Here is a 25,571-nt window from a genome sequence, read left to right on the forward strand (position 1 = left end):
CATAAATTTGATTTGCAGAGTATCCATGTAGATGTAGGTGAATGTATTAACTAATCAAAGCAGTTTTTTGCAATGTCTCACAAAAGTTTTATATTTTTGTATGACCTAGGTTTGTGGTTGCAAGCCCATTTTCCAGCACACAGCTGGTCCCAAAAGTGGCAAACAAGCAAAGATAAACACAATAGGTATTTGTGTTATTATCTGTTTATGAATGGAGGCACCAGGGTTTCCCTCCTATTTTGAAGTCGTAACATTATCTAAAAGACATGAATAATTGAAGCGAGTCTACTCATTCAACATAAATGTGGTGATAAAAACCACTGTTTTTTTTTTTTTTTAATTTCTAATATTTCTTTGCACCTTTTCCTTCTGTGTGCAGGACTTCTTCATATAGCTTCTTCATATATCGTCTATTTGTGATTCTGATTTAAGTAAAGTTCAGCAAAGGATGAATCTGGCCTCTTTAATCACCAACTTCTATGGTTTTCTCTGAGCATGGTAGAGAGTGACCACCCAGTCTGTCCTACATAGCAGGGCTCACACTCTTCGCAGATGAACTTATAAACCCCATGTTTCATAATGGCAGGTTGTTTATTTTTTGAACTGAAGAAAGAGCTAACAAATATCTGTTGGACATACAAACCCACAAAAAAAACACTCTGTCTTTAAAATGATGCTTCTCCTGTTTGAAATTACACATGAAAGGTAAAATGCCCTATTTCCTTTTTGATCTACCTATGTTGTTTCTGATGAGATCTGAATTCTCAAAATACTTTCTGCTTGTATTGGAGTAGTTTCATGTTTTGTGTGGTATGCATGGTAAAAGTGTCAGGGTCATTTCATAACTATCTTCGAATATTGTCATGTTTTCCTCTTATGTCTCTCATGACAAATTTCCATCTTAAATTCCATTTTGTATTGCCCTGAACTTCTTGTCTAAAATTTGGAGAAACTTCAAAATAAATAGTCTGCATACAGACTGAGACATGTTTTCTGTAGATTTAGTGTAAGACTATGAGCACCATGATTCTTTATCTTTGTCACTGCTTGTTTTTACTTTACCACTTTTTCTGGAAATAACCAAGAAGAAATATTTCTTTGGCTTTATTCGTCCAATATTCCAGATTCTAAGATCGAGGTTCTGTTGGTCTTCAGGAGATACATTGTTTTAGCAGCTCCAGGACCAGCATTCTGAAATTTGAAAAACAAATTTCTTGTTCATTTGACATACAATAATGAAACATTGTAAATAAAATTCATGGTTTGTATTAGTAGATATCACAATATGGAGGCAAATGATGGAACAAATTTTACTGAATTAATGAACTATGACTGTATTTCATGCATGACGATACCCATCTTGCTTCTAATGATTTTAGCACACTTTTACCCATACTTTGTCACCAGCTGAACTAATATATGACTTTCCAGAGTTAAATTTTATCTTTTTTCACTCTTGTTGGCATATCTCTAAAAAAATTTCTTTTGATGCCTTATTTCCACATATTTTCTTTGCCTTTAAATGTCTGTGAGGACCATAAGAATAGATGCTTCATAGGGAGTTATTTTGTTCAACAGATACATATAGCAAAAACTGTTTCAACTCCTGCAATATTTACCGCTTATTATTACTGGTCAACAAGCATAAAGGAAAGTGATATTTTTAAGCATACCAGATGGTAAAACTGCACGTAACACATCATCTATTCATTTATAGCCTTTTCCAGTACCCATATATTATAGCAGATACATTAGATTTAATTATTAGTATATTATAGAGAAGTAGATTTTGGCAGTTATTTTTGTTTTTTAATTTACATTCTGATTCTTTCTGCATTACTGTATGGCACATTTGTGGTGTGACATATTGTACAACATAAAAATTAAAGATTTTGTTTTATAAAGAGAGAGTAATTCATTCAGTTAGTTTGCAAGCTCCTTTAGGTGAATATTTGGCTGTGACACATGAATGACCTTTAGTTTTAATGTAAGCAAATTGAATGAAAGATGGTAGTATTTAAAAAGGTTTCATCATTGACATGCCACATGCTGCCCGTTATTTTTGTTGCTGTTTGCTAGAATCTCACAGTTCTAGTTGTATTGTTAGGATTGAGAAAAGACAAGAGGTTTATGTTGGTAGATTGCTTTGAGAAATGTTAATAACTATCAACGAGCTGCAGCTCACAAGTAAACTTATGTGGGTAAGAGCCAAAAACTGACAGAATGTTTTCCCAACTCTTCAGGAAATAATTTATCTCTTGTACAATAACTCACGTAAAATTCTGTTAAATACATATAAATTCTGAGAGTGGAGTAGTTGCTAAAAGTATCCAGCAGGGTTTGAAATTCAATTGACAGTATTGTGTTACCTGACCTCATGGTTTCCTCAAAGCACTGAAAATGATGGTCCTACATGTATTTACTGTCTGGATTTCAGTCAGCCTCATCCTGGTTGGACAATGAAAAATATACCACTTGCTAAGTTCATAACACATCTTGCAGCTCCTTATTAAAACAGACAAATTTTTTGAAATCTCAGATATTCATTTATACAGTTTATGGGACCACTTTTAAATTGTATGTGCTTGCATTTTAACCTTTCTGTTATTCACTTTATTTTTGCTATATACATATGTCACATTTTCTCACTGTGAGATTTAGATTATCTAATTATCAGTATGCTTTTCAGATATGTACCCTGGAACTTACATGAGCCTGAAGAAGGTGTTTACGACTTTGGAGATGGAGACAGAGAATTCTCTCCATTTTTGGATCTGGATTTATTTATTCAAAAGGTTTATGAAGCTAATCTTCTTTTGCTGATACGGCCTGGACCATACATTTGTGCAGAATGGGAATTTGGTGGATTGCCAAGGTACAAATATTACAAAGTAGAGGACAAAAATATTTCTGCATTATGATTATCTGTAGATAATGAAAATTGTGCACTTTTATGATTTAACTGTATCAAGACTGTGAAAACTTTGTGTTGGACATTTACGAAAAGTCAAACTGGCAGTAAGACTATAAATCAAATGCATTTCATTACATTTTCAGGAATGTACCTGCACAGAAAGCAGAAAACATAGCCCATAGGTTAACACAAACCTGTTAGAGGAATAAATATTCCTACATTTAATTTATAGGCATGTTCACCCACTAAAGGAATAGGATTTTATGCATTTCATCTGCCATCTGCAGGTACCATTACTTGATATTCAATATGCCACTAAACCATTTCGAATGACGAGACCAAATGGATCACTTGAATATAAAACAAATTAATTATTTATGAAAAATCCAGGATGCAACATATTTATGTACATGAAGACAGATCACTACTTGCCAACTAACCTGGAAAATCAATTTATATTCAATTTAAAAAAAAATTTTCTTCTTCAGAAGTGCTTTTCTTGCTAATGCCAATTTGCATTTTATAAATTCTCTGCACTAGGTCAACACCAGTTATTTTGCTACTGTTAATGTCTCATTTTCTAGTATAATTCTGTCAGCATCAACTGCTTTAATTCTGTTACATAGTGCCACCTCATTTTATTTTTGTTGATGTTCATCTTATAATTGCTTTCCAAGAAACTGTCAATTTTTTTCAACTGCTCTTTCAATTCATCTGCTGTCTCTTCCTGAATTACACCTTCATCAGCAAACCAAAAAACATTTATTTCTTCTTGCTGGATTTTAACTCCCTTTCCAGACCTCCCCTTGGTTTTCTGTACTGCTTACTCATTGTACAGACTGAATAATATTGGGGAGATACTGCTGCCCTCTCTCACTCCATTCTTGACTGCTGCTTCCCTTTCATGTCCTTTGACTCTCAGAACTGGAGTCTGTATGAGTAGCAGCTAGATTTAAGTTTTTGTTCCATGTATTTTATCTCTGCCAACTTCAGAATTTCAAATGGTTTATTCTAGTCCACATTATTAAAAGTTTTCTCTGAGCCAATAAATGCTATAAATATAGATTCATCTTTCTTCACTCTATCAGCTTCTTGGTTATCTCTGTTAGCCCCTAATTGGAAAAATCACACCCAGTGTTATTATAGCAAATTATAATAGAGTTGTAGCTTCATATTTTAATCTTGTAGTTACTAGTTTTACTTCTCTCATCTAGCAGCATCAGCCCCGCTAATCATCCCTCTTTTTCTTTCCACTCTGATCTATACAGCATAGTAATTGCATTCCGTCCTTCAAGACAGAGGGTTAATTGTTTCACACTCATCATTATCTCAACTATATCTCATCACAATGAACATTCTTCTATATGTAACATACCTTTGTAATCTCAGAAAACCTTAACTCTGCAATCTCCTCCCCTCCAGCAGCTGTATGAAATTCTTGTCACTCCTGAGCTGTGCTACATCACAGAAATGCTGCAGGTGGGGTCAATGCAATTTTACATGCACCAGTCAGCAGTGTAATGCTTCATATGCAGACTCCCTGATCTGGGATGTGATGGTTCAGCTGGCTCCCAATCCTGAGGGCCTCACTGCAGCGTTGAAACTCCATAATCCCTCATTGGAAGAGATTCTCCGCATTTCCCACTCATTTAAAATTGCCCAGGCAGCTAACGAGCGTCTCACGGCATGGCCGCAAGTAGAGGTGATCGATGTGTCTCTGTGGGTTCCACCTTCGCGATGTAGACATGGCCTGGCCACCAAAGGCCAGGCCCATTGGGACTCCTCTGTGTCTGATGTCTCTATGGTATCAGAGACTCCGGTTGCCCCTTGCCGAAAGTTACGCGGCCAACTTCCATCTTGCACACAGTGCTTTACCACACGCTCTTGAGCTGATTGCCCCCACCACTGGAAAACGTGCACACTGTGTGAGAAGGAGGGCCACATCTGATCTGTTTGTCGTAGTCACTCAACTCACTCCTGTCCTGCCCCTACTGGGCCTCAGGACACAGTATGTGCTCTGCAGTCGGTCGTCCCACTGGAGGACCCATCAGCATGGAAGTTATTCCTCACGCTCCGCCTTTTTACTGAGGATGTCAGTTTTCAGGTTGACACTGGGGCCACCATCTCCCTGATTAATATTGTGACGTGTACTCACCTGGGCTCCCCTGCATTGTCACCTCCTTCTCGGCGTTTGGTCACCTATGGTGACAGTTCCAATCCCCTTCATGGGCAGTTCACCCTCCAGGTGACATACAAACTTATTCTCCGGCTCCTTACCCTATTTGCTGTCAACCATCCATCAGCTTCGAATATTTTTTGCCTGGGTGTGTTTCAACTGTTTGACTTTTCCATTTCTGATGAAGTTAAGGTCATTTCAAGAGCTGTTCCTTTTCAGAACTTGGACGATCTGTCCTTGGCTTTTGCATCATTGTTTGCAATGGATATCGTGTGTGCCTCACATTTTCAGGCAAACATCATGTTTTGGTCGGATGCACAGCCTCGCTTTTTCTAGGCCAGACCCATTCCAGTGGCCTTAAGGCCAGTAGTCAAGAAGGAACTTGATTGGCTCCAGGCTGCTGGCGTCCTAGAGCCTGTGACGTACAGTGCTTGAGTGACACGATTGGTGTCCATAAAGAAACCCAATGGGTCCCTTCAGCTGTGTGGGTCTTCGACACTACTGTCAATGCTCAGTCCTTAGTAGACACTTACCCCATTCCCTGAGAGGAAGACCTTCTTTCCAAGCTTCTGGGAGCGAGTACTTTTCTAAGATTGATCTGGCTGAGGCATATCACCAGTTAAGCTTGGATGCCGATTCCCAGAACATAATGGTTATCAACACATCTTTCAGATTATACAAGTACAAGCACCTTCTATTTGGTGTCTCTTCAGTGCCAACAATTTTCCAGCAGCTTCTGGAGCAGCTTAACCAGTCTATCCCGCCTGCATGAATTATCTGCATGACATCTTGGTACTGGGTGTTCCCACCAGGAACATTTGCACAACCTCAGTGCCTTATATCACGTTCTGAAATGTGCAGGTTTACACTGTTGACTGGACAAGTGTTGTTTTTTTCAACCAGAAGTGGAATACTTAGGCCACTGGCTTATCAAAGATGGCCATTCGCCCTTCGGATTGTAATGTCACTGCCATTGAGGCCCTTCCTCGTCCCAAGGACTTATCTGAACTCCAGGTGTTTTTGGACAAAGTTACTTATTACTGAAAGTTCTTACCCCAAGCTGCCTCTGCTACTCAACCCCTCAATTACTTGCGTCACAAAGGGGTGACTTTTGATTGGACTACTGCCTGTGACCAGGCTTCTTGTCTTTAGACAATGCTGAAGTCTGGCCCTTGCCTTACTCCCTTCCCTCCAGACTGCTCCATGGTTGTGGCAGCTGATGCATCGGCAAATGTCACTGGGGCAGTACTCACACATTGGAATACCAATGGCTCAGAACAGCCCATTGCTTATGCATCTAAGATGTTAACCCCTCCACAACAGAACTACCAGATTGAAAAGGAGGCCCTGGCAATAGTGATCACCATCCAAAAATTTCACATCTATCTCTTTGGGGCAAAGTTCACCCTCCTGATGGACCATAAACCCTTAGTTACCCTTTTTGGACCCCACTCTCACCTTCCAGGGAGGACGGCTCAACGACTCCAGCACTGGACGTTATTTTTACGGAATTACACTTACACCACCTGGTATAAACCACCCACCCACCACGCTAATGCGGACGCTTTGTCACGTCTCCCAGCAGTCCCCGATCCTGCATTTGACCAACAGGAGGTCCTCTGCTTTCACATTGATTCCACCTGCCTGGATGTGCTAGACGGTCTGCCTCTTATGGCTGCTTACATTGCCACAGCTACACACTGAGACCCTATCTTGTGGCAGGTTCTCTGCTATGTGGTCCACAGTTGGTGCTCCTATATTACTCCTTGGATGCGGATCCACTTCAGCCTCTGGTGCCACCTGTCCACAGACTCTCTCTCCATGGTTGATGATGTCCTTCTGTTGGCCACGGAGTCAGATACCCATCAGGTGGTCATCCCTCTGGATTTTCAACATCACGTGGTCAGTTTGTTACACCGAAAGCAATGGGGTATGTCCCGCATGAAAGTTTTGGCTCACTGGCACATGTATTGGCCTGGCATTGATGGTGATGTTGACTGCCTGGCCCGTGGGTGCACTGTGTGCGTGTGCCTGGTGAGGCATGCCCCCCTCAGTCATTCTGTGGTGTGTGTACTGTAAGACCTTCAGTACACACACCATCAGATTATTTGACTTGTTGCTCTAACAAAGTAGGTGAGTGTCAGCAATATGTCTCGTGGTCTTATCGTGGTGTGTTTATCTTCTGCCGTTAGGTCAGACGATAGAAATGCCACCTGCACACTTAGAGTAGCAGATTGACGGTGACCAACTTTAAACAGAACTTGATTAATTTTCACAAATATTTATTAAAATAAAAACAAGTATAAAAATTACTTAACTTGGTTCTGGATGCTATTTACAATTGACAATATGAAGTTCCTTTGGTATTGGTACATTAATCTTATTCTCACATATATCTCTGATACTTGACAAAAGTGTCTATGCATTTATCTTCATGGCTATGTACAGGAATATGGTAATCTTATTAGGCACAGACTGAAACTTGACTATAGACTGGTACAGACAAATGTAGAACTCGTACGGACTGGTACAGACTAATGCAGACTGATACAGACTGATGCAGACTGATTAATCGGAGGTCTGTACACTCGTTACAATACCTCGCGTGTTCAAGTATCACTGCACGAGTGTGATCCACGAGGAGAAAAGGTTCTATGTTAGCAGCAATCTCATTGGCTGCGTTACATATTAATACGCGGATTGGCGGAAGTAGAATTTGATCCATCTCTATGGCAGTGCTATCTCGTAGTGCGGAGACAGACGAGCACTGCACCTGTGCTGTTGTGCTTAGCGGGGCGTGCTCTAGAGGGGAAGTTGTGTACACGCTGACTATGCGGAACTATGTACACAACACATTCACACCCTGGCTTGTGCCTCATCGGCCCTGGGATCACATCCATTTCGATTTTGCTGGCCCGTTTTTAGGGTCCATGTGGTTACTTATCATTGGTGCCTACTCCAAATACCCATATGTTGTCTGCATGGCATCCACCACCACAGAGGCCACACTCATGGCCCTGACCCACGTTCTCACCATTGAGGGCCTGCCTCACACATTGGTCTCTGATAATGGCCCCCAATTCACAGCATCCTCCTTCCATGTCTTCTGTCAGGCCAACAGTATCAAACATATCCATAGCCTGCCTTTCCACCCTTCCTCCAGTGGCATAGCAGAGAGACTTGTCCACCCATTTAAACAACAGTTGACAAAGGCGGTCGTAACGTCTCCAACCACGTCTGCCCTCACCCTGTTCTTGAGCACATATTGCACCATACCAATTGAGGGACGTAGTCCAGTGGAGCTCCTCCATGGGCAACAGCTGCAAACCCTGCTCCATTTGCTGATGCCGTCACCCTCCCACCCCCACTCCTGGCCCTCTCAGTGTTATGCCCCCAGCGCAACTGTGTGGACCTGCATGTACAGGAGCAAGGTGGGTTGGATGCCTGCAATGGTCATCGCGGCCCATGGGCAGCATGTGACGTCAGTGCAGTTTTTGAAAGGGTTGGAGCACTGCCATCATAACCAACTCTGCCTGCATACCCCCATGGGACTTCTGCCGCCACCTCTGCCTACACTCCCTCCTTCGGGTACAGACATAGTCCTCGAGTTGCCTCCACTGCCCCCCAGTTGCTGCCTCCCCGCAAGCCTGCCACTGGCCCTCCCTGCCCCCAGGTGGATTGGTGGCTCCCTCTGACACGCTGGTCTCGTGGTCGGTTGTCATGTACACCTCAGACATCCCTTTCTCCCTGACAATGGCAGTTGACAAGCTTGGGTCTTCTCCCATCTGCCACCCACTGCTGCACTGTCCAGGGCGTTTTTACCCCTGTTCAAAAGTTTCAGGGGGGAGCGATCTGGTACCGAACATCACAGGTTTTGAATCCGTGGCAGACGGCATGGAACTCGATGACCACTAGAGGTTTCTGCAGCAGTCACACTGTACACCGTGGCTGCGCACACTCCTGGCCCCGAGTCTAACGTGAGGGCACCACTGTGGAGCACGTGGTCCCGGTGGCCAATAGCAGCATACCCTGTCATGTATTTAGGCAGCTGCCTCTCACTCAGTGAGGCAGTCTGGTATTCACATTGAGTCAGTTGATATCTTGCTTAAAGACATCGTGTTTACGTTGCCTGTGCTTACTTCCCATTTACGAGTGGACATTGTTTTGATTTTGTTAGGTTATCTATTGTGATCCCATTGCTTGATACTTTGTTGTTGATCTTGGTGTCTTGTTCAGTTGTCTCATTGTGCTTGTCCTCCCATTCCCGTTCATCTGTCTTGTTTGTTCGTGGGCCACTCCCATTCAGTCCTGCCATGTTTTCGTTAGCGGCATTCCTGTCGTGGTTACAATGTATAGTACTGCTGTTGTGCCCATCCACAAAACAAAAACATTGAAAATTTCTTCTCTGTTCCTTCTATTGACCTCTGGAATAAGCTACCCTGCATTCTGTGCACTATTATATGCCATTGCTACTTTTAAGAAAAAGCTGAAGGATGTCGTTCTGTCATTGTCATAACATTTCCTCTCTATCCAACAGTAAAGGAAATGCTCTAATCTCCTCCAATTTACGCTTCTCATTCTTCTTATTTTTCAAACAGTCACCTCATTTTTCCCTCTTTCCTCATCCCATTCATCTTTCTCCGTCTCCTCCATCCTTTCTCCCAGGTCCATTGTCGTTAGCCCGTATAGATTAAAACTACATTAATGTAACTTGCATTTATTGCTGTACTCACAAACAGGTGTAAACTGTACATATTCTTCTTCTCTTTCTGCACCATAGCAATTACTTAATGTTTTATAATGTTATGTACTAGCTGTAGCTTATGCTTGTGGTAGTGAATGTAATCTTTACAGCGTGCAAGCACTGTAACAAACATGTCTGAAAAGGTCATGCACAGAATAATGCACTTGTATGTGCACTGTGTCTTAGTGCTTTGTTCCTATTTAAGCAAGGAACATGGGTTAAAAAGTTTTTAGTTTAGCCCAGACCAGTGGCCATTTGTATACAAATTCCAACGTCTGTCTTACCGTAGCTATGTTACAGTAAATTAAGCAAAGTTTGAATGACAAACTGGACCTGGCTCCTGTGTTCTGTGAACAGATTAATTCCTTTTGCAAACGGATTTAATTATGTTGAAATTGATACTCAGCTAATGACACCACTTGTATGTGCACTGTCCAGTTGTGTGTAAACATGTAAACAACACTTTTTTGGGTAGGTTTTTCTGTACTTTAAACTTGTGTGAATCAGCTTTGCACAATGGTAGATAAATGAATAAAGTCAAAACAAATTTTTTTATCCAATAATCTTTATCTGTTGTCAAGATACCATGTTTAAAGCAGAGTGACTTGTACAAGTCAGTTCAAACTTTGCACGAAGGAAAATAAATGGATAATGTCAAAACAAAACATTTTTTATCCAACAATCTTTATCCATTGTCAAGATATAATAGTTTAAATTTGAGCTAAACGTGGCACGTAAAATTCATTCTTGTGGTCATTGAATGCATAGAAATGGTTTAAACTGAATCAGATACATAAAATTTTTTCTTCCAATAAAGTTGAAAACTCGCTTTAAAAACTGGTTTTATTTGGATTTTATGTGGAACATATTTTTTGTGGGTTTTATGTGTGCCGGATTTTAAGTACAAAACACACACTTTCCTATAGGTTTTGCAGTGTTCCACTTCTATACTTTAAACTTGCACAACTCAGTTCAAGCTTTGCATGAACATAGATATATGGATAAAGTCAAAACCAAATTTTTCTATCAGATAATCTTGATATGCTGTGGAGATATAGTGGTTTAAAGTTGAGCTAAATGTAGCACCTAAAATCCATACTTAAGTCAAATAAATGTTCAGAAATGGCTTAAAGTGAATCACATAAGTAAAAGAAATTCAGTCTTATTCAGATTTTGCATGCAAAAAGCAAATTTATGTGAGTTTTTTTATGTGTGATATTTCTGTGTTTCAGACTTATGTGACTCCTTTCAAATTTTATAAAAAGGTAGAAAATTCATGTAATTAATGGTCATCCTGTTGTTTTGTGAAAGACTTATTCATTGCCACAATGTAAGCAACACCATTCGAAAGACAATAAAAAAACCTGTGCCAGATCAGGCATCACCCTAGTCAACAAAGATATACACTGGTTGCCAAACTATGGCAGTCTAATGTCAAAATTGTGGTAGAGTAAAAGTTGGGAACCAGAATGAAAATCGTTCCCATCATTCACAAAAAAGGGTGAATATGTCCTGGGCACAGTTAAGAATGTAAAAGAAGGGAACTAACATTTCTACTTATCTGGTAACTTCAAAGACATTTAAATCAAAATATATCGACTCATCTGCACTTTTTTTATGAGCTAACATTACCTACACAGCCCAGTCAGCTGTCTCAGCTGCAGAGTGATGGCATACATGCATCTTGCAATTTACAGGCTAAAGTCTCTGGCCCTGTACCTAAAATGCAGAAGATTTCCCAACTGTAGCAAATAAAAATATAATATCATACAGCTGAAGAACATACATATAACAGCTAAAAAAAGTTTTTCTTAGGGGGTAAAATTTGTGGGGGTGGTTTTGTTCCTGAAGGGATGCTACAACAGTTTTTATTATTTTCTGGATAGGGTGAGGGGTCCATTTTTTCCCAAAGGGGACCATTTCTCCCACAACCCAGTACCTGTTACTTGTATGGTGGGGAGTGAAGGAACAATAGGCACAAATATATGAGCTTCTAGAGAGGGGGATCCATCTACAAGAGGTGAGTATCTGAGAGTGGGGTTCATCTATAACAGCAAGTATCCCAGAGTGAAGATGCATGTATCCTAAACCTTAATGACAGATTGTGTCACATTACACAATATGACAAGTGTCATGTTGGATGACATAATGGCATGTGTCATGTTGTCCGCCCCTGGTAGCTGAGAGGTCGGCGCGACAGACTGTCAATCCTAAGGGCCCGGGTTTGATTCCCGGCTGGGATGGAGATTTTCTCCTCTCAGGGCCTGGGTGTTGTGTTGTTCTAATCATCATCATTTCCTCCCCATTGACGTGCAAGTCACCGAAGCGGCATTAAATCGAAAGACTTGCACCAGGCGAATGGTCTACCTGATGGGAGGCCTTCATCACATGACATGTGTCATGTTATACAGCATGATGTGTCATATTACTTGACTTGACATGACAGGCTATATTACATGACATGGGTACTAATACTAACAAGTAAAAAAGTGTGTATATGTCAAGCTTTTTTCATTTAAATGTGTTACCAATGACAGGTGGCACTAAAGCAGAGTTACTAAACACAGTTTTATGAAATTCCTCCACCAGGAAAGATGAAGTAAATATTCTAGAACTTGCCATCTGAGTAACTTAGAAGTATATATCATCAGTGTTGTAAAGGAGCTTTAATGTGTCAATGAAGACAAGTCTTCCAGTCCAGATAGTATACAAGTCACACTTATTTCAGAGTACGCTGATATAATAACTTGAAACTAAGCAATCAGTTACAATGACCCACTCGACAAAAGACTGGTACCAAAAGATTAGAAGGTTTCATGGGTCACACCAATACACAAGAATGGAAACAGGAGTAATCTGCTGAATAACAGACCCATATTACTGACATCAATTTGCAGTAAGATTTTGGAACATGTACTCTGTTCAGACATTGTGAATTATCTTGAAGAAAATGATCTATTGTCACATAGTCAGCATGGGTTCAGAAAATAATGTTCTTGTGAAACATGACTAGCTCTTTATTTACATGAAGTAATCAGTGCTAAAGAGAGGGGATCTCAAATTGATTCCATATTTCTAGATTTCCAGAAGGCTTTTGTCTCCATTCCTTACAAGTAACTTCTAATCAAATTGCTTGTCTATAGAATATCATATCAGTTGTGTGATTAGATTTGTGATTTCCTGTCAGACAGTTCACAGTTCACAGTAACTGATGAAAAGTTGTTGAGTAAAACAGAATTGATATCTGGTGTTCCCAAGAAAGTGTTGTAGGCCCTGTGCTGTTCATAATATAAGTAAATAATTTAATTCTCTTATATTGTTTGCAGATGACTGCCATTTACTATCTAATAAAGTCATCAAAAGATCAAACCAACTGCAAAATCATTTTGACAAGATATCTGTATGGTGCAAAAAGTGGCAATTGACTCTAATGAAAAGTGTGAGGCCTTCACTACTAAAAGCAGTCCATTGAAGTTTGCTTACGTTATGAATTAAGAGCACCCCTATTTTGGGGCAAGGGAGAGCCTTGCTGCGATGTTGTCTCTCCCATGTATCTCAGTAATTCTGAGGCAATTTCACCTACTCCAGTACTTCTAGTGTCATACCTCTGATCTCATTTTCATCTCCATTCTCCTCCGTTTGTACAGTATTGTCTTCAAGTTTGCTTTTCTTGTATAAACCTTCTACATTTTTCTACCACATTTTAGCCTTTCCTTCTTCTATACATGAGTACAAACCAACAAATGAAACTGAATATTCTAAGGTTTTGTATGTTTTCGTTGATCCAGTTGCTCAGAACTTAACCTGTAAGTCACAAGTTACAGATCTTAAACATTTAAGCTCTGGGCAATATCAGATGCTGGAGATCGAAGTGTCAGAAAGTTTACTTACATTTAATATTTTCATTTTCTGGTATCTTATGCCACCATATTGAGGGAAAATGGAAATGAGCGTTTGGCGTCATTGGCCGGGAGGCCCCTCGCGGGGCAGGTCCGGCCGCCATATCGCAGGTCTTATTACATTCGGCGCCACATTGGGCGACCTGCACGCCGGATGGGGATGAAATGATGATGAACACAACACAACACCCAGTCCCTGAGCGGAGAAAATCTCCAACCCAGCCGGGAATCGAACCCGGGCCCAGAGGACGGCAATCCGTCACGCTGACCACTCAGCTACTGGGGCGGACATATTGAGGGTTAAATCATTATTTAAGAAGAAAGTTTTTGTTGTTCTGAAGAATATAATAAGGATAATATGTGTTTTCTGTTTAATAACCTCTTGTATAAAGCTCTTTAAACAATTGGTCATACAGACAACAATCTCACAGTATATTATCTCCCTTTTGAAATTTGAATTTCATTCTCACATCCTGTATTAGCATCATAAACTTCATCTTATTGCTCCAGGTATTGGATGTATTTTTATGTGGATGATTTGTGTGTGATCACGCAGGTACTTCATTCCAGAAGTTTCAAGTTTGTCTCTTAGCAGTTGTGGTTAGGTAGAGTATTTAGTGTAGTCTCTATATTTAATTTGTGAGGTCCAGGTACAAACTGTCAGAAGCAGTCTCATAGGTGTTTGCCTCTAAATTTCTAAGGTTATAAAAATTAGTATTTTTGTCACTACCACTGCTACTCACTGTGCAAGAAGATGTCCTGTGTAGTACATCCTAATGTCTAGATGCAGTGTTTGCCACACCTTCTACATGCAAATAACTTACATGGTATTAAGATAAAATTGATAGCAGCAAAGGTGCATCCATGCAGTTTCTATCATGTATTGACAGCCATTGCAATCTGGCAATTATTTCATTAAATTCTACCCTATCTTTGTAGCTAAACAGCAGTTCTTATTCTTTACTTAATTGTCCCTTTGGATTTGCTGTTTTTCTGTGAAATGATATTCTTTCTTTGTGGGTGTCACCACATGTGATGCATACTTGTGTATCTTAAAAATAATGATTTATTTGTTCATATATGCAGTACCAGAAATATCAAGAATGGTACATACTCCATCTGCAGATTAAAATTTTATATTCAGATTCCACATGTATAGCCATAAAATACAAATAAAAATTGAAAGGAAGAAATCTGAACAGTACTACTGGTACATTATTAATGGTAACATAAATCTGCACACTACCCTTATGCAGAAATCCTATCACACAGTTCAAGAATTTTTAAATGATCACAGCACAACCTTTTTGAGACTGATGTGAAAAATTTGTGAGTGATCCGATAAATTGTCTCATTTGTCAGATTTCTATTAAATTTTTATTATAGCTTAAGTAATACAGTAAAACTTGCTCAAAATGGAAATGCATGGGACTGAAACAATTTTCTGAATTGGACAAGTTTCTGGATTACACACAACTCATTAGGCTACATAAAATTGGGCAGGTATCATGCACAAAAGTATAAATATGTAATTAGGCACATATTTACAAACCTTCACCCCCACACAGTGGATGTTCATTTACTGTATATTGTACAACAAAACACTAGACTTTACAGAAACTGATAAATAAAACAGCATTTCTGTATTGTTGTATGGACATACATATTATTCTTGCGTTTATTTGCCTTACATTTTGCTTTTTTGCCACTTTTTTCCAGTTCAAATATGTTTATTCTACGCAATTTCTTGCATTATACAATGGTTTCAACAGCTTGGGAGGATTTGTGTGTGCTGCAGGCATGTTAATTTTTCTAGGACTATCATTTTGCTCCGCTTCTTCTCCTTTTGTTTCTTCCTGATCATCTTCTGTGTTGCAGATTTCTATTAAATTTGTTCCTGAAGTAAAAGTAGAGTGAATTGACAGGAAGCCATTGCTTCGAATGTCGTAATCTGTGCTACATGGAACGTTTTGTATTTTAAATAATTCGCTATTAGATTGTACAGTATTGTCTTGCATTGTGTTGCTACTCTTTCTTGCACTTTCTCAGTTTCCCCACACACTTCATGTCACACGATGTGGTGATTAGCTATGAAACTGCCAAGCCATCCTGTGGATGTCAAACTCTTATTTCCAAGCTCTTTAGCGACTTCCAGAACGTCACTCTGTAATGTGGTTCCAGACAAAGGTGAGTGTTTTTTGCTTGCACGCTTACAAACCATTCCCACACTATTTCATTAATTTCTTCATTTCCCATGTTCTTCCCTTTCATTTGCCAGTTCCATTTGCCCTACCTTATCCCTGTTTCTTAAGGTATCATAAATTTGTGTTTTATCGCATTTTAAATGCACCATCATTTTGTGCACAGAGAGTTTCTTTCTCACACTCCTGGACTACTTTAATCTTTTCATTAAATGTTACTGACACATACTTTTTGTTTGACATCATGTTACTGGTATCACTTAAAGTGCTCCTAGTGAGCTGAAATTGACAGAAGATAATGCTCACAGTGCATTTATTTGGAATGCTTGATCTTGCTGGGTAAAACCATTGTTTAATCAAACAACAGCCACCTCTTTCGCTGGATATATTCCGATACTGAAAACAGAATAAAAAGTCTGAAGGCATTACTTTCCAACATGCCCTCTTACATAATGAGATACTATATACCTGACCCTGACGTCACCTCTGTTGTTGCAGTTGGCTCCTGAGAATACCTGATATCAAAGTCCGAACATCTGATGAGAAATATACTTCAAAAGTAAAAGCATACTTTGATAAACTCCTACCAATTATTGCAAAGTGGCAATTCATAAAAGGTGGACCCATCATTGCAGTCCAGGTGAGTAGTGAAGCAAAATGAAAACTGTTTAATGAAGCTGTTTGAAATGATGTTAACAGTACTCTTTGCCATCATTGTCATTTTGTTTTTAATTTTTTTTTCACCTGGGCTCTTCTGTATCTTATTCATTTGATACTTCTGTAACTTTACCATCTTTATAACTGATATAACTTTAAACTATATTCTAATTTCCTAGCATTATTCTTAACTCTTGGTATCTATATGAACTGCTCAGACTTTGACATATTTTTTCTTCAGTTTTTCGGGAGCATTAAGTTGATCATTAAGCTGAAAATTGAGGAAATCATTTTATGCAATGAGAGCTACAACATTCTGAACTGTGAAAAAATATATATCTTGTGTTTAACCATGGTGAAGCCATATCCCATATGTACAACTGATGTGTGTCATGTGCTCCATCCAAATACTCATCCTTCAAAAGATGGCAGTAAGGATTCTGTACAAACCCATAAATAGTATGTCATACAAATGAGAGTTTAAGAGTAAAAAATTACTTAGAATGCAGTCAAAATATATATACAGGCTGTCTCTCCTATGGGTCATCAGGTGGATTTTATCTGGTGTTTTGGCAGATATTTGCACAATTTTGTTTTTGCAGCATGTAGCTAGAGTCAGAGCCCAAACAAAACCTGCCTATCATAGCTCTCATACAACACCCAGTAGCAATGAAAAGTGCTGGTATATTTCATATTCCAAACAAAATGATTTCCACATCATAATTTTCCTTTTCCATTTGATAAAAAGGTCTCAGATTAATCTAGTGCATTATTTGTTTAATGGATATGTATTAACAAAAATAGTAAAACATGAAGAATAATCAGTGGTCCACCAGTGACTAAACAGTGCTCCTGCATGGCAGTAGCAGTCAGCAAGTGTCATGGCAGTGCTGTCACAGATAAGTACCAGTTATTCTTTGTGTTTTACTCTCCCTGTTAATACACATCAATGAAACAAATATTGCACCAGACTAATTTGGGACCACTCTGTCAAATGAGCACATAAAATGACACTTTAAAAATAATTTTGTTTGTAACTGGAGGCAAATTTACATTCTCTATCAACATTGGGCATTACATAAAATATGTGACAAGCATTATCTGTCTGGGACAACTCCAGCTACATGTCGCAAAAACGAAGTTGCAGTATCTGCTGAAACACCAGAGAAAATGCACCTGATGACTCTTAGGAGATTTTCTTTTTTTCAGTCAAAACATTATGATCACTGACCACTACAACATTGGCTATCACCTGGTGACACTGTGAGCACATTATGTGCTAACAAAAATATGTAGGCAGAGGAAACACGAAAGGGGGGGGGGGGGTCACGCTAGCAAAGATAGGGGCTGCAAGTGGTGAAATCCATCAAGATAAGCAGCTTTGATGAAGGGCAGATAATTACTATGCAGAGACTGTAAACAAATATCTCATAAACAGTTAATCTTGTCAAATGTCCATGTGCTATTATTGTGAGCATCTACGAAAGGAGGTAGATGGACAATGAAACTTCCACTAGGTGCTACATATTGGAACGTCCATGACTGTTTATAGAATGTGGGGTTCAGAAAGTTGTCTGCTCTGTATAGTAGGATAGATAGTGATCTGTGGCATCTCTGCCAAAAGAGCACAATGCTGGTGCATGCACAAGTATTTTGGAGCACACGGTTCATCACACATTGTTAAACATGGAGCTCTGCAGTAGACCACCCCTACGTGTTCACTGTTGACCCAACAAAGTCATCAGTTTCCATTGCAGTGGACATGGGACTATCAGAATTTGACTATTGATCAATGGAAACATGTTTGCTCTTAGGGTGAATCACATTTTTGCTACACTAGGTTGATGTTTACCTCCACAAATGCCATCATCGAGGTGAACGGCAGCTTGAGACGTGCAAGGCACCATGGACACAGGCTGGAGGGAGCAGTATTATGCTGTGTGAGACATTCTCCTGTGATTGCATTGTACCTGTGGTAGTAATTGAAAACACACTGACAGCTATGAACCACCATTCCTTCAAGCTTGATATATTCCTCGACGGGGATGTCACCTTTCAGCAGTATAATTGTCCATGCCTCAGGTCCAGAACCAGGGTACAGTGGGTTGAGGGGCATTATATTTAATGTGTGTTGATGTCTTGGCATCCAAATTCACCTGATGTAAACCCTACGGAACCCATTTGAGTCACTATTGGGCGCCATCACCATGTACGCAAATCAGCAGCCCATTATTTATGTGAATTACATGACATGTGGATAGATATCTAATGCCACATACCTCCACAAAACTACCAACAAACTGTCAGATCCCTAATATGCAGAATCAATTATGTATTTTGTTCCAAAGACAGACAAACAAGCCATTAAGTGGATGGTCATAATGTTTTGGTTCATTAGTGTGTGTGTGTGTGTGTGTGTGTGTGTGTGTGTGTGTGTACAGTGTGAATTACCTGAAACTTGAATCACAGATATTGCGGAAATGAGAAATACTGTTGATGTGCAGTTTTCTCATAATTGATTGGTATGCAGGGGTTTGTATTTTTAGCCAATACACAAATTGTAATAATACTTAGAAAGTGTACTTTTTGTGCAAACATACACCTTTTTAAATGTAACAATTCCTATTGACATCAAAAAACTAAAATTAGGGTAAATTAGAATATCAATGATGTTTGTTGCACGATTCTAGTGAGTGTCATTTATGACATATTGTATTTTGCAATATTCCCACACAAACACTTGTACAATACCTGTAATAGCACACAATGAAGAACAACACAAGCGCATACAATAGTTATGTGGATTATTATCAGTAACAAGATAACTGACCATCACAGGTTGTGTTCAAAATGTACACCTGCAGCCCCGGTATATGCTTCCCATCTGGTATGGGACAACTGCAGCACACTAGCATTTCAACGGAGATGTCCAAGCAGGCTGCAGTAATACACTGTTGCATAACATTGGGTGTAGTTGGTGTGTGCTTGTAGACAGTGTCTTTCAGTTTTCTCTACAGAAAAAGTCTACAGGCATCAAATTCTGGAAATGACCTGACCAAGGTACCAGTTCATGAGGACATGCTGTAGTACTTCCTCCATTATGGGCTGGACAGCCATCATGTTGGTACCACAGGTTCTTCCTAGTCTGCTGAGGAACATCTTCTAGCATCTGTGGAAGATGGTCTGTTATGAGGCAGTGATACTTGTGCACATTCTTTGTTCCATCTATGAAAATCAGACCTATGAGCTGATGCTTCACTATCCCACACCACATCTTTACACTCTATGGATGCTGATGTTCCACCTGACAAAACCATTGAGGAGTGTCAACATACCAATAGTACCTGGTCATGATTGGTAAATGTGGTTTATCAGTAAACAAGACACATGATACATCTGGAATATCCTGTCGTAATGCCCATGTACAGAAATTAACATGATTCTCACAATCATTTCCATGCAGTTCTTGATAGACAGAAATGTGATAGGGATGGAACCTAAGTTGATGGACAATGTGCAGGGCACTTACCTGACTTGCGCCCTTTCCTCATGCGAATGCATGGGAGGTAAAATGCAAAGAACTGCTACAGCAGCAAGAACATTAATTTCCTCCAGTTCTCCCAACACTTGTTTTCTTCTGTTACATTGTCTAGGTGTTACATTACCACTTTCATGTAACTGGTTGAAGAGATTCATAAGTAATTGCCATGATGGTTGGCATTTATTGGGATATCTTGTTGCATACACCATACAACAACGAATTCCATTCTTCCTACACTCTCCATACACAATGAGCATGTCAGCTTTTTCTGGGTTGGTAAATCCCATCATCCACTCATGACCTACTGCTTGTACTATCAGACACTAACTGGCTAGCAAGCTGCATTGCGCTCAAGGAACATACAAGCACACTGTAAGCAAACAGAACATCATACCTAGCAAGTGCTCAGATTGAATGGCACAAACGAGTGTCACTGCACAAACTTTTCAAAATATGACACCTCATAAATGACTTTCACTATAATTTTGCAGCAAATACCATAAATACCATTGATATTCTGATTTATCCTACTTTTAATTTGATAATGTCAGTAGGAATTCTTCCAATTAAAATGTGTATGTTTGCACAAAAATACATTTTTAAGTATTGTTACAATCTGTCTATTGGCTAATAATGTGAGTTCCTTGCTAATAAGTGTTTTTAAAGTACCAAGTAATTCTTTTTAAAGTAATAAATTGTCTTCTTATTTGTATCATGTTGTTGTCTTCAGTCCAAAGGCAGGTCTCGTTCAGCTCTCCTTGTTAGTCTGTCTTCATGTTTGCATAAATACTGCAACTTACATCAATTTCAGTGTGCTTACTGAACTCACGCCTTAGTCTCCCTCTACATTTTTTCCCCTCATACACTCCTTCATCAGGAAATTGATAATTCGTTGATGCCTCGTAATATGTCCTCTTCACTTTTAGTCACATTGCACCATAAAATTTATTTTCTCCCCCGATGCACTTTGGTACATCCGCATTAAATATTCAGTTTACCCATCTAATATAAATGAATGGATGTAGACACACTAACTGAAAAAGACCTGATTCTCCTGGTCTTTATTTTCATTTACAAGATCTGTTCAAAAAATGCCAGAACTTTGTGCACAAAATTTTTTGACACTTACTTTTTACTTATTGTGCATTATTTCCTTTGAAATACTCTCATCCACAATTGACATACTGCTCCCAAAGCCATTTTCACTTCTGGAAGTAATCTTAGTACACCTCTTCCTAGATCTGCGAATTTTCTTTTACCTCATCTATTGTTGAAAATCTTCATTTGGAACTAAAGAAAAGTCGGTAGAGGACAGGTATGGAGAGTACAGAGGATGAAGCAGTAAAGTTATTTGTTTTTTGGACAACAGTCATGCACCAACAGGGATGAATGTGTGGATGTGTTATTGTGATTCAAGAGCCATGAATTGTCTCACCACATTTCAGGCTGTTCCCCTCTTACATTTTCTAGCAGGTATTACAACATATCCTGATAATACCATTGATTAACAGTTTGTTCCTGTGTCATGAACTCATGATGAGCTAATCCTTCAACATAAAAGAAAAGTGTCAACATGTCTCTGACATTTGACCTGATCTGATGATCTTTTTGGTTTTGGAGAACCTTTCCCCACCCATTGCGAAGATTGAACCTTGGTCACAATATCATAACCATAGACCCATGATTCATCACCAGTTATGATTATCTTAAGGAATATGTTGTTCTAATTTGCCTGATCCAAAAGCTCTTCACAGATTGTGAGGTGAAGGCCTTTCTGGTCTCGACTCTAGAGCCATTACTTGGTGACAACATGATGTATTCCAAGATGCAGAGTCAGGATTTCATGACATGATCCAATTGAAATATTACATTCTTCTGCAATCTCTTGGACAGTCATTCTTTGACTGACACACACAATTTTGTTGACATTTCTGACATGAGCCTCATCAGTAGACATTGAAGGGCATCCGTCTTTGACTTCCATCTGGCCATTTTTAAACCACATGAACAATTTGTAACACCAAGTACAGCTTAAGCACTCATCACCGTGGGGTTCCTGGATGACATGGTAGGTCTCTGTGAAGGTTTTCTTGAGTTTCATGCAAAATTTAATGCAGAAACATTGCTCCTCTAACTCTGCCATCTCAGAGTTTGCAAACTTTGTGACACAACATTCTACTCAATACAGCACTGAACAATCACTAACAGACATACAACAGTGAAACTCCCAGTAGTTACACATGAAACACAGGCATATGCAGGGATGCACACCACATTTCACTCCAGCACACCATTGGTGTGAAATTATGAATGTTCCTGAATTTTTGACCAGACATTGTATTTTATGAGAACATTCAAGATCACTTGAGAAGATCATAAAAATGAACATGTAAAAAAACCATAAAAATGTTAATTTTCATATCCAAAAATACTTCTAGATGCCCAAACATGCTCTAAGTATTCTTATTTCCACTTTGATATTCAGTGATACACTAACTTGAAATAAAGTACTCTGTCATTCTTCATTTCCTTATAGAGCATCAAGTACACACTTCTCGTGTTCCTCTAATAAATTTTTTGGCATTGCAGAATTGACACACTTGTTCAGTTTTGCCAATGACAATGTGTTGGAGTTTGTTGTAATTTTTAGTGGGATCATAACAGAATGCTTCACATGCCAAACTGTAATCTCTACTTCTTCTGCTTTACACTTTTCATATACCAATGTTTTGCTCTTCACAAACTTCTCTCAATTCTATAATGTTGAGGTTGCTGTTATTTTTATTCCAAACTCTACTTAGTTCATCACTTAGTCTCATTTCTTCAGCAGTTTATCTGCGTCTGCATGCTGAATGTCTCCCATGACCCTCTTCTCTAATGTCATCCCTCTCAGTCTATTCATTCTGTTCTGTTGTGAATTTAAAAGTGCTTCTCCCCTTTCATCTGTTTCGTTTCTTCTAGTTTCTTTCTGTTTACTTCTTTCCAATTCACCACTGCCAAAATCTCCTCCTCTTTTATGTTTTGGAATCCTGTAAAATGTTACTATTATTTAACACACAACAATTGAATTAGTTCACTGTTTGCTACCTTAAACAATACTCTCAATTTTATTTAACTTTTTTTAACATTCACATTTCTTGATCTGCTCTAACTGATTTAAAAAAGTATACTGATGCATATGTCTCATCATCACATATCTATACCATTCTGAGCTTGAAAGTATTCAAATCACAACAGGATAACAGAACATTCAAGAACGTTTCTGGAAAATTCTAGTCTTATGGAAAGTTCTATAAAATTATGGAAAATTCTTGAACTCTCAGGAAAATCCTATAACATTGTGGAATATTCTCCAATGTCCTAGAAGGAGCATTTGGCCAGCCTCAGCTGCTTTGGCATTTGATTCCCAGCTGCTTCATTGACTTCAATTAGATGTCCATTAATACAATGCACGCCCTCTTTTGACACCCACTTCTTCAAATCCAACCCCTACATTTCCACATAGAAACCTGCTTCATGGATGAGGATTGGAGGGCTACCATAGCATATATTCCTCATGGGACTGTGGGGATGCATAGCAGAACTATGGCAGCATGTATGGTCAAACCACATTTCATGTATTCTAACAGATGATATGACTTTGTTTTTCTATTTTAGCTGGAAAACGAATATGGAGGAACAGGTGCCAATGATAAAGAATATCTAGAATTTTTACGTGACCTGTACATCAGTCATGGGATTCATGGATTATTCTTCACATCTGATACCCCAGGTCGTAGTGGTGACCGTGGTGCCTTGGATGGAGGTAACTATAATATTATTTTCCTCAGTCGTAACTTCTCCTTTGTCATATGTGGTAAGTTAATATTTAAATCCACATGAATATGGATGAACATGTATTTGTGGTAGCACATTATTTGCTGCCTACAGTACAGTGGTAGAGGCATTACACTCCCTAACTCACTTGAAACAGTAACAATTTTAACTAATCTCTGCACAATAAAGACCCATCTGGTATGTAATCAGCAGTTAAACAGATTTAACACATTGGGATGGTATTTGCCATTTGCTATACTTCCTGTTTTGAGTGAACTTAGTATCTGTGTATTAGCAGACACTTCTCCTATGAGTTCCTAGGCAAAGAATTGGAAGACTGGTCTCAGTTTTTAATAGGAGGGAAAAAAGAATGCAATCAGCCCTGAAGACCATGCTATAACAGAAGATTCTCTTAATCAGAGCATCTTCCTATGATAGCTTGTGTTTTTCTTATTAAGTTTCAAAAAATTCTCTTACCAAAGGCAGCAGAAATTCTACTACTGGCATATTTTGTCCTGTTAGTATCCTCTGTAAAGAATGAGAAATGAAAACAAACAGATCCAGAAGAATGAGTAGTCTGTACCATTTCTCTGTCTAACACACATTCATTTGTGCTCAGTACCATTTTATTTTATGCCCTGTTTTACAAGGATAATGTATTTGACCATTAATCAGTAAGTCCTGGGTCCTGGGTTTGAACCTCACTCTTCCTTAAATTTTGAATAAAAATCATTAGCAATGGTGACTGAAGACTTTTGACATAAGAAGCCAAACTCATTCTGTCAATGGTGTCATAAAAAGGGGGCAAGGAGCAGACAGTTCAGGGCACTCTCCTAGCCTTGAGATGGGAAAGTGCTCCTAAAATGTGGAAGAATTAGCAATGACCAGTGACATGAGGATGAAGAAGGTAGTGGAAACCACTGCATTAAGGACACATACTGGGTATCCACAGGATATGTAGCCTTTAATTGAAAAAGTGTCATGATGATCTCTCCATTGGCAAAACATTCTAGATTAGTTCTCCATTGGAATCTCCGAGAAGGAACTGCCAAGGAGAAGGTGAACTTAAGGAAAATATAGAATAACCAATAAAAGGGTGATGTTCTATGAGTTGTGTCATGAAATCCCAGAAGTTTGAACATGGAAGGATAGCTAGAAGTCTGAAAAGGCCTCAATCGGAATATAGTGGAGGCCAGGGAAGTAAAGTGGAGAGAAGACAAGGATTTCTGGTCAGACAAGTATAGGTTAATATCAACAGCAACAGAAAATGGTATAATGAGAGTATTATTCATTATGAATAGAATAGAAGCTTTGGAAGTGTGGTGTTGCAAAGAATGCTGATGACTAGATGGGTAGATCACAAAACTAATGGGGAGGTACTGAATAGAATTGGGGAGAAAAGAAATTTATGGCACAACCTGACTAGAAGGGATCAGTAGTTGGTAGGTTACTTTATGAGACATCAAGGGATCACCAATTTAGTACTGGAGGGAAATGTGGGGGAGGGGGGGGGGAAGGTGTAAAAGTCATAGAGGGAGACCATGAGATGAATACAGTAAGTAGATTCAGAAGGATGTAGGTTACAGTAGTTATTCAGAGATGAAGAAGCTAGCACAGGGTTGA

General features: G+C 39.1%; 1 protein-coding gene across 1 annotated transcript in view; it reads left to right on the forward strand.

Moving 5' to 3' along the window:
* The window catches only part of LOC124803280 (beta-galactosidase-1-like protein 2), a 257,902-nt gene that overhangs the window by 147,970 nt on the left and 84,361 nt on the right, over positions 1-25,571 (forward strand). The window contains exons 4-6 of the mRNA XM_047264463.1: positions 2,690-2,875; positions 16,433-16,574; positions 23,790-23,937. Of these exons, the coding sequence (XP_047120419.1) occupies positions 2,690-2,875; positions 16,433-16,574; positions 23,790-23,937 (476 nt within the window). The remainder of the gene's footprint in view (positions 1-2,689; positions 2,876-16,432; positions 16,575-23,789; positions 23,938-25,571) is intronic.

Source organism: Schistocerca piceifrons, chromosome 6 (genome assembly GCF_021461385.2).
Source record: "Schistocerca piceifrons isolate TAMUIC-IGC-003096 chromosome 6, iqSchPice1.1, whole genome shotgun sequence".
In the NCBI taxonomy this organism is placed as follows: domain Eukaryota; kingdom Metazoa; phylum Arthropoda; class Insecta; order Orthoptera; family Acrididae; genus Schistocerca; species Schistocerca piceifrons.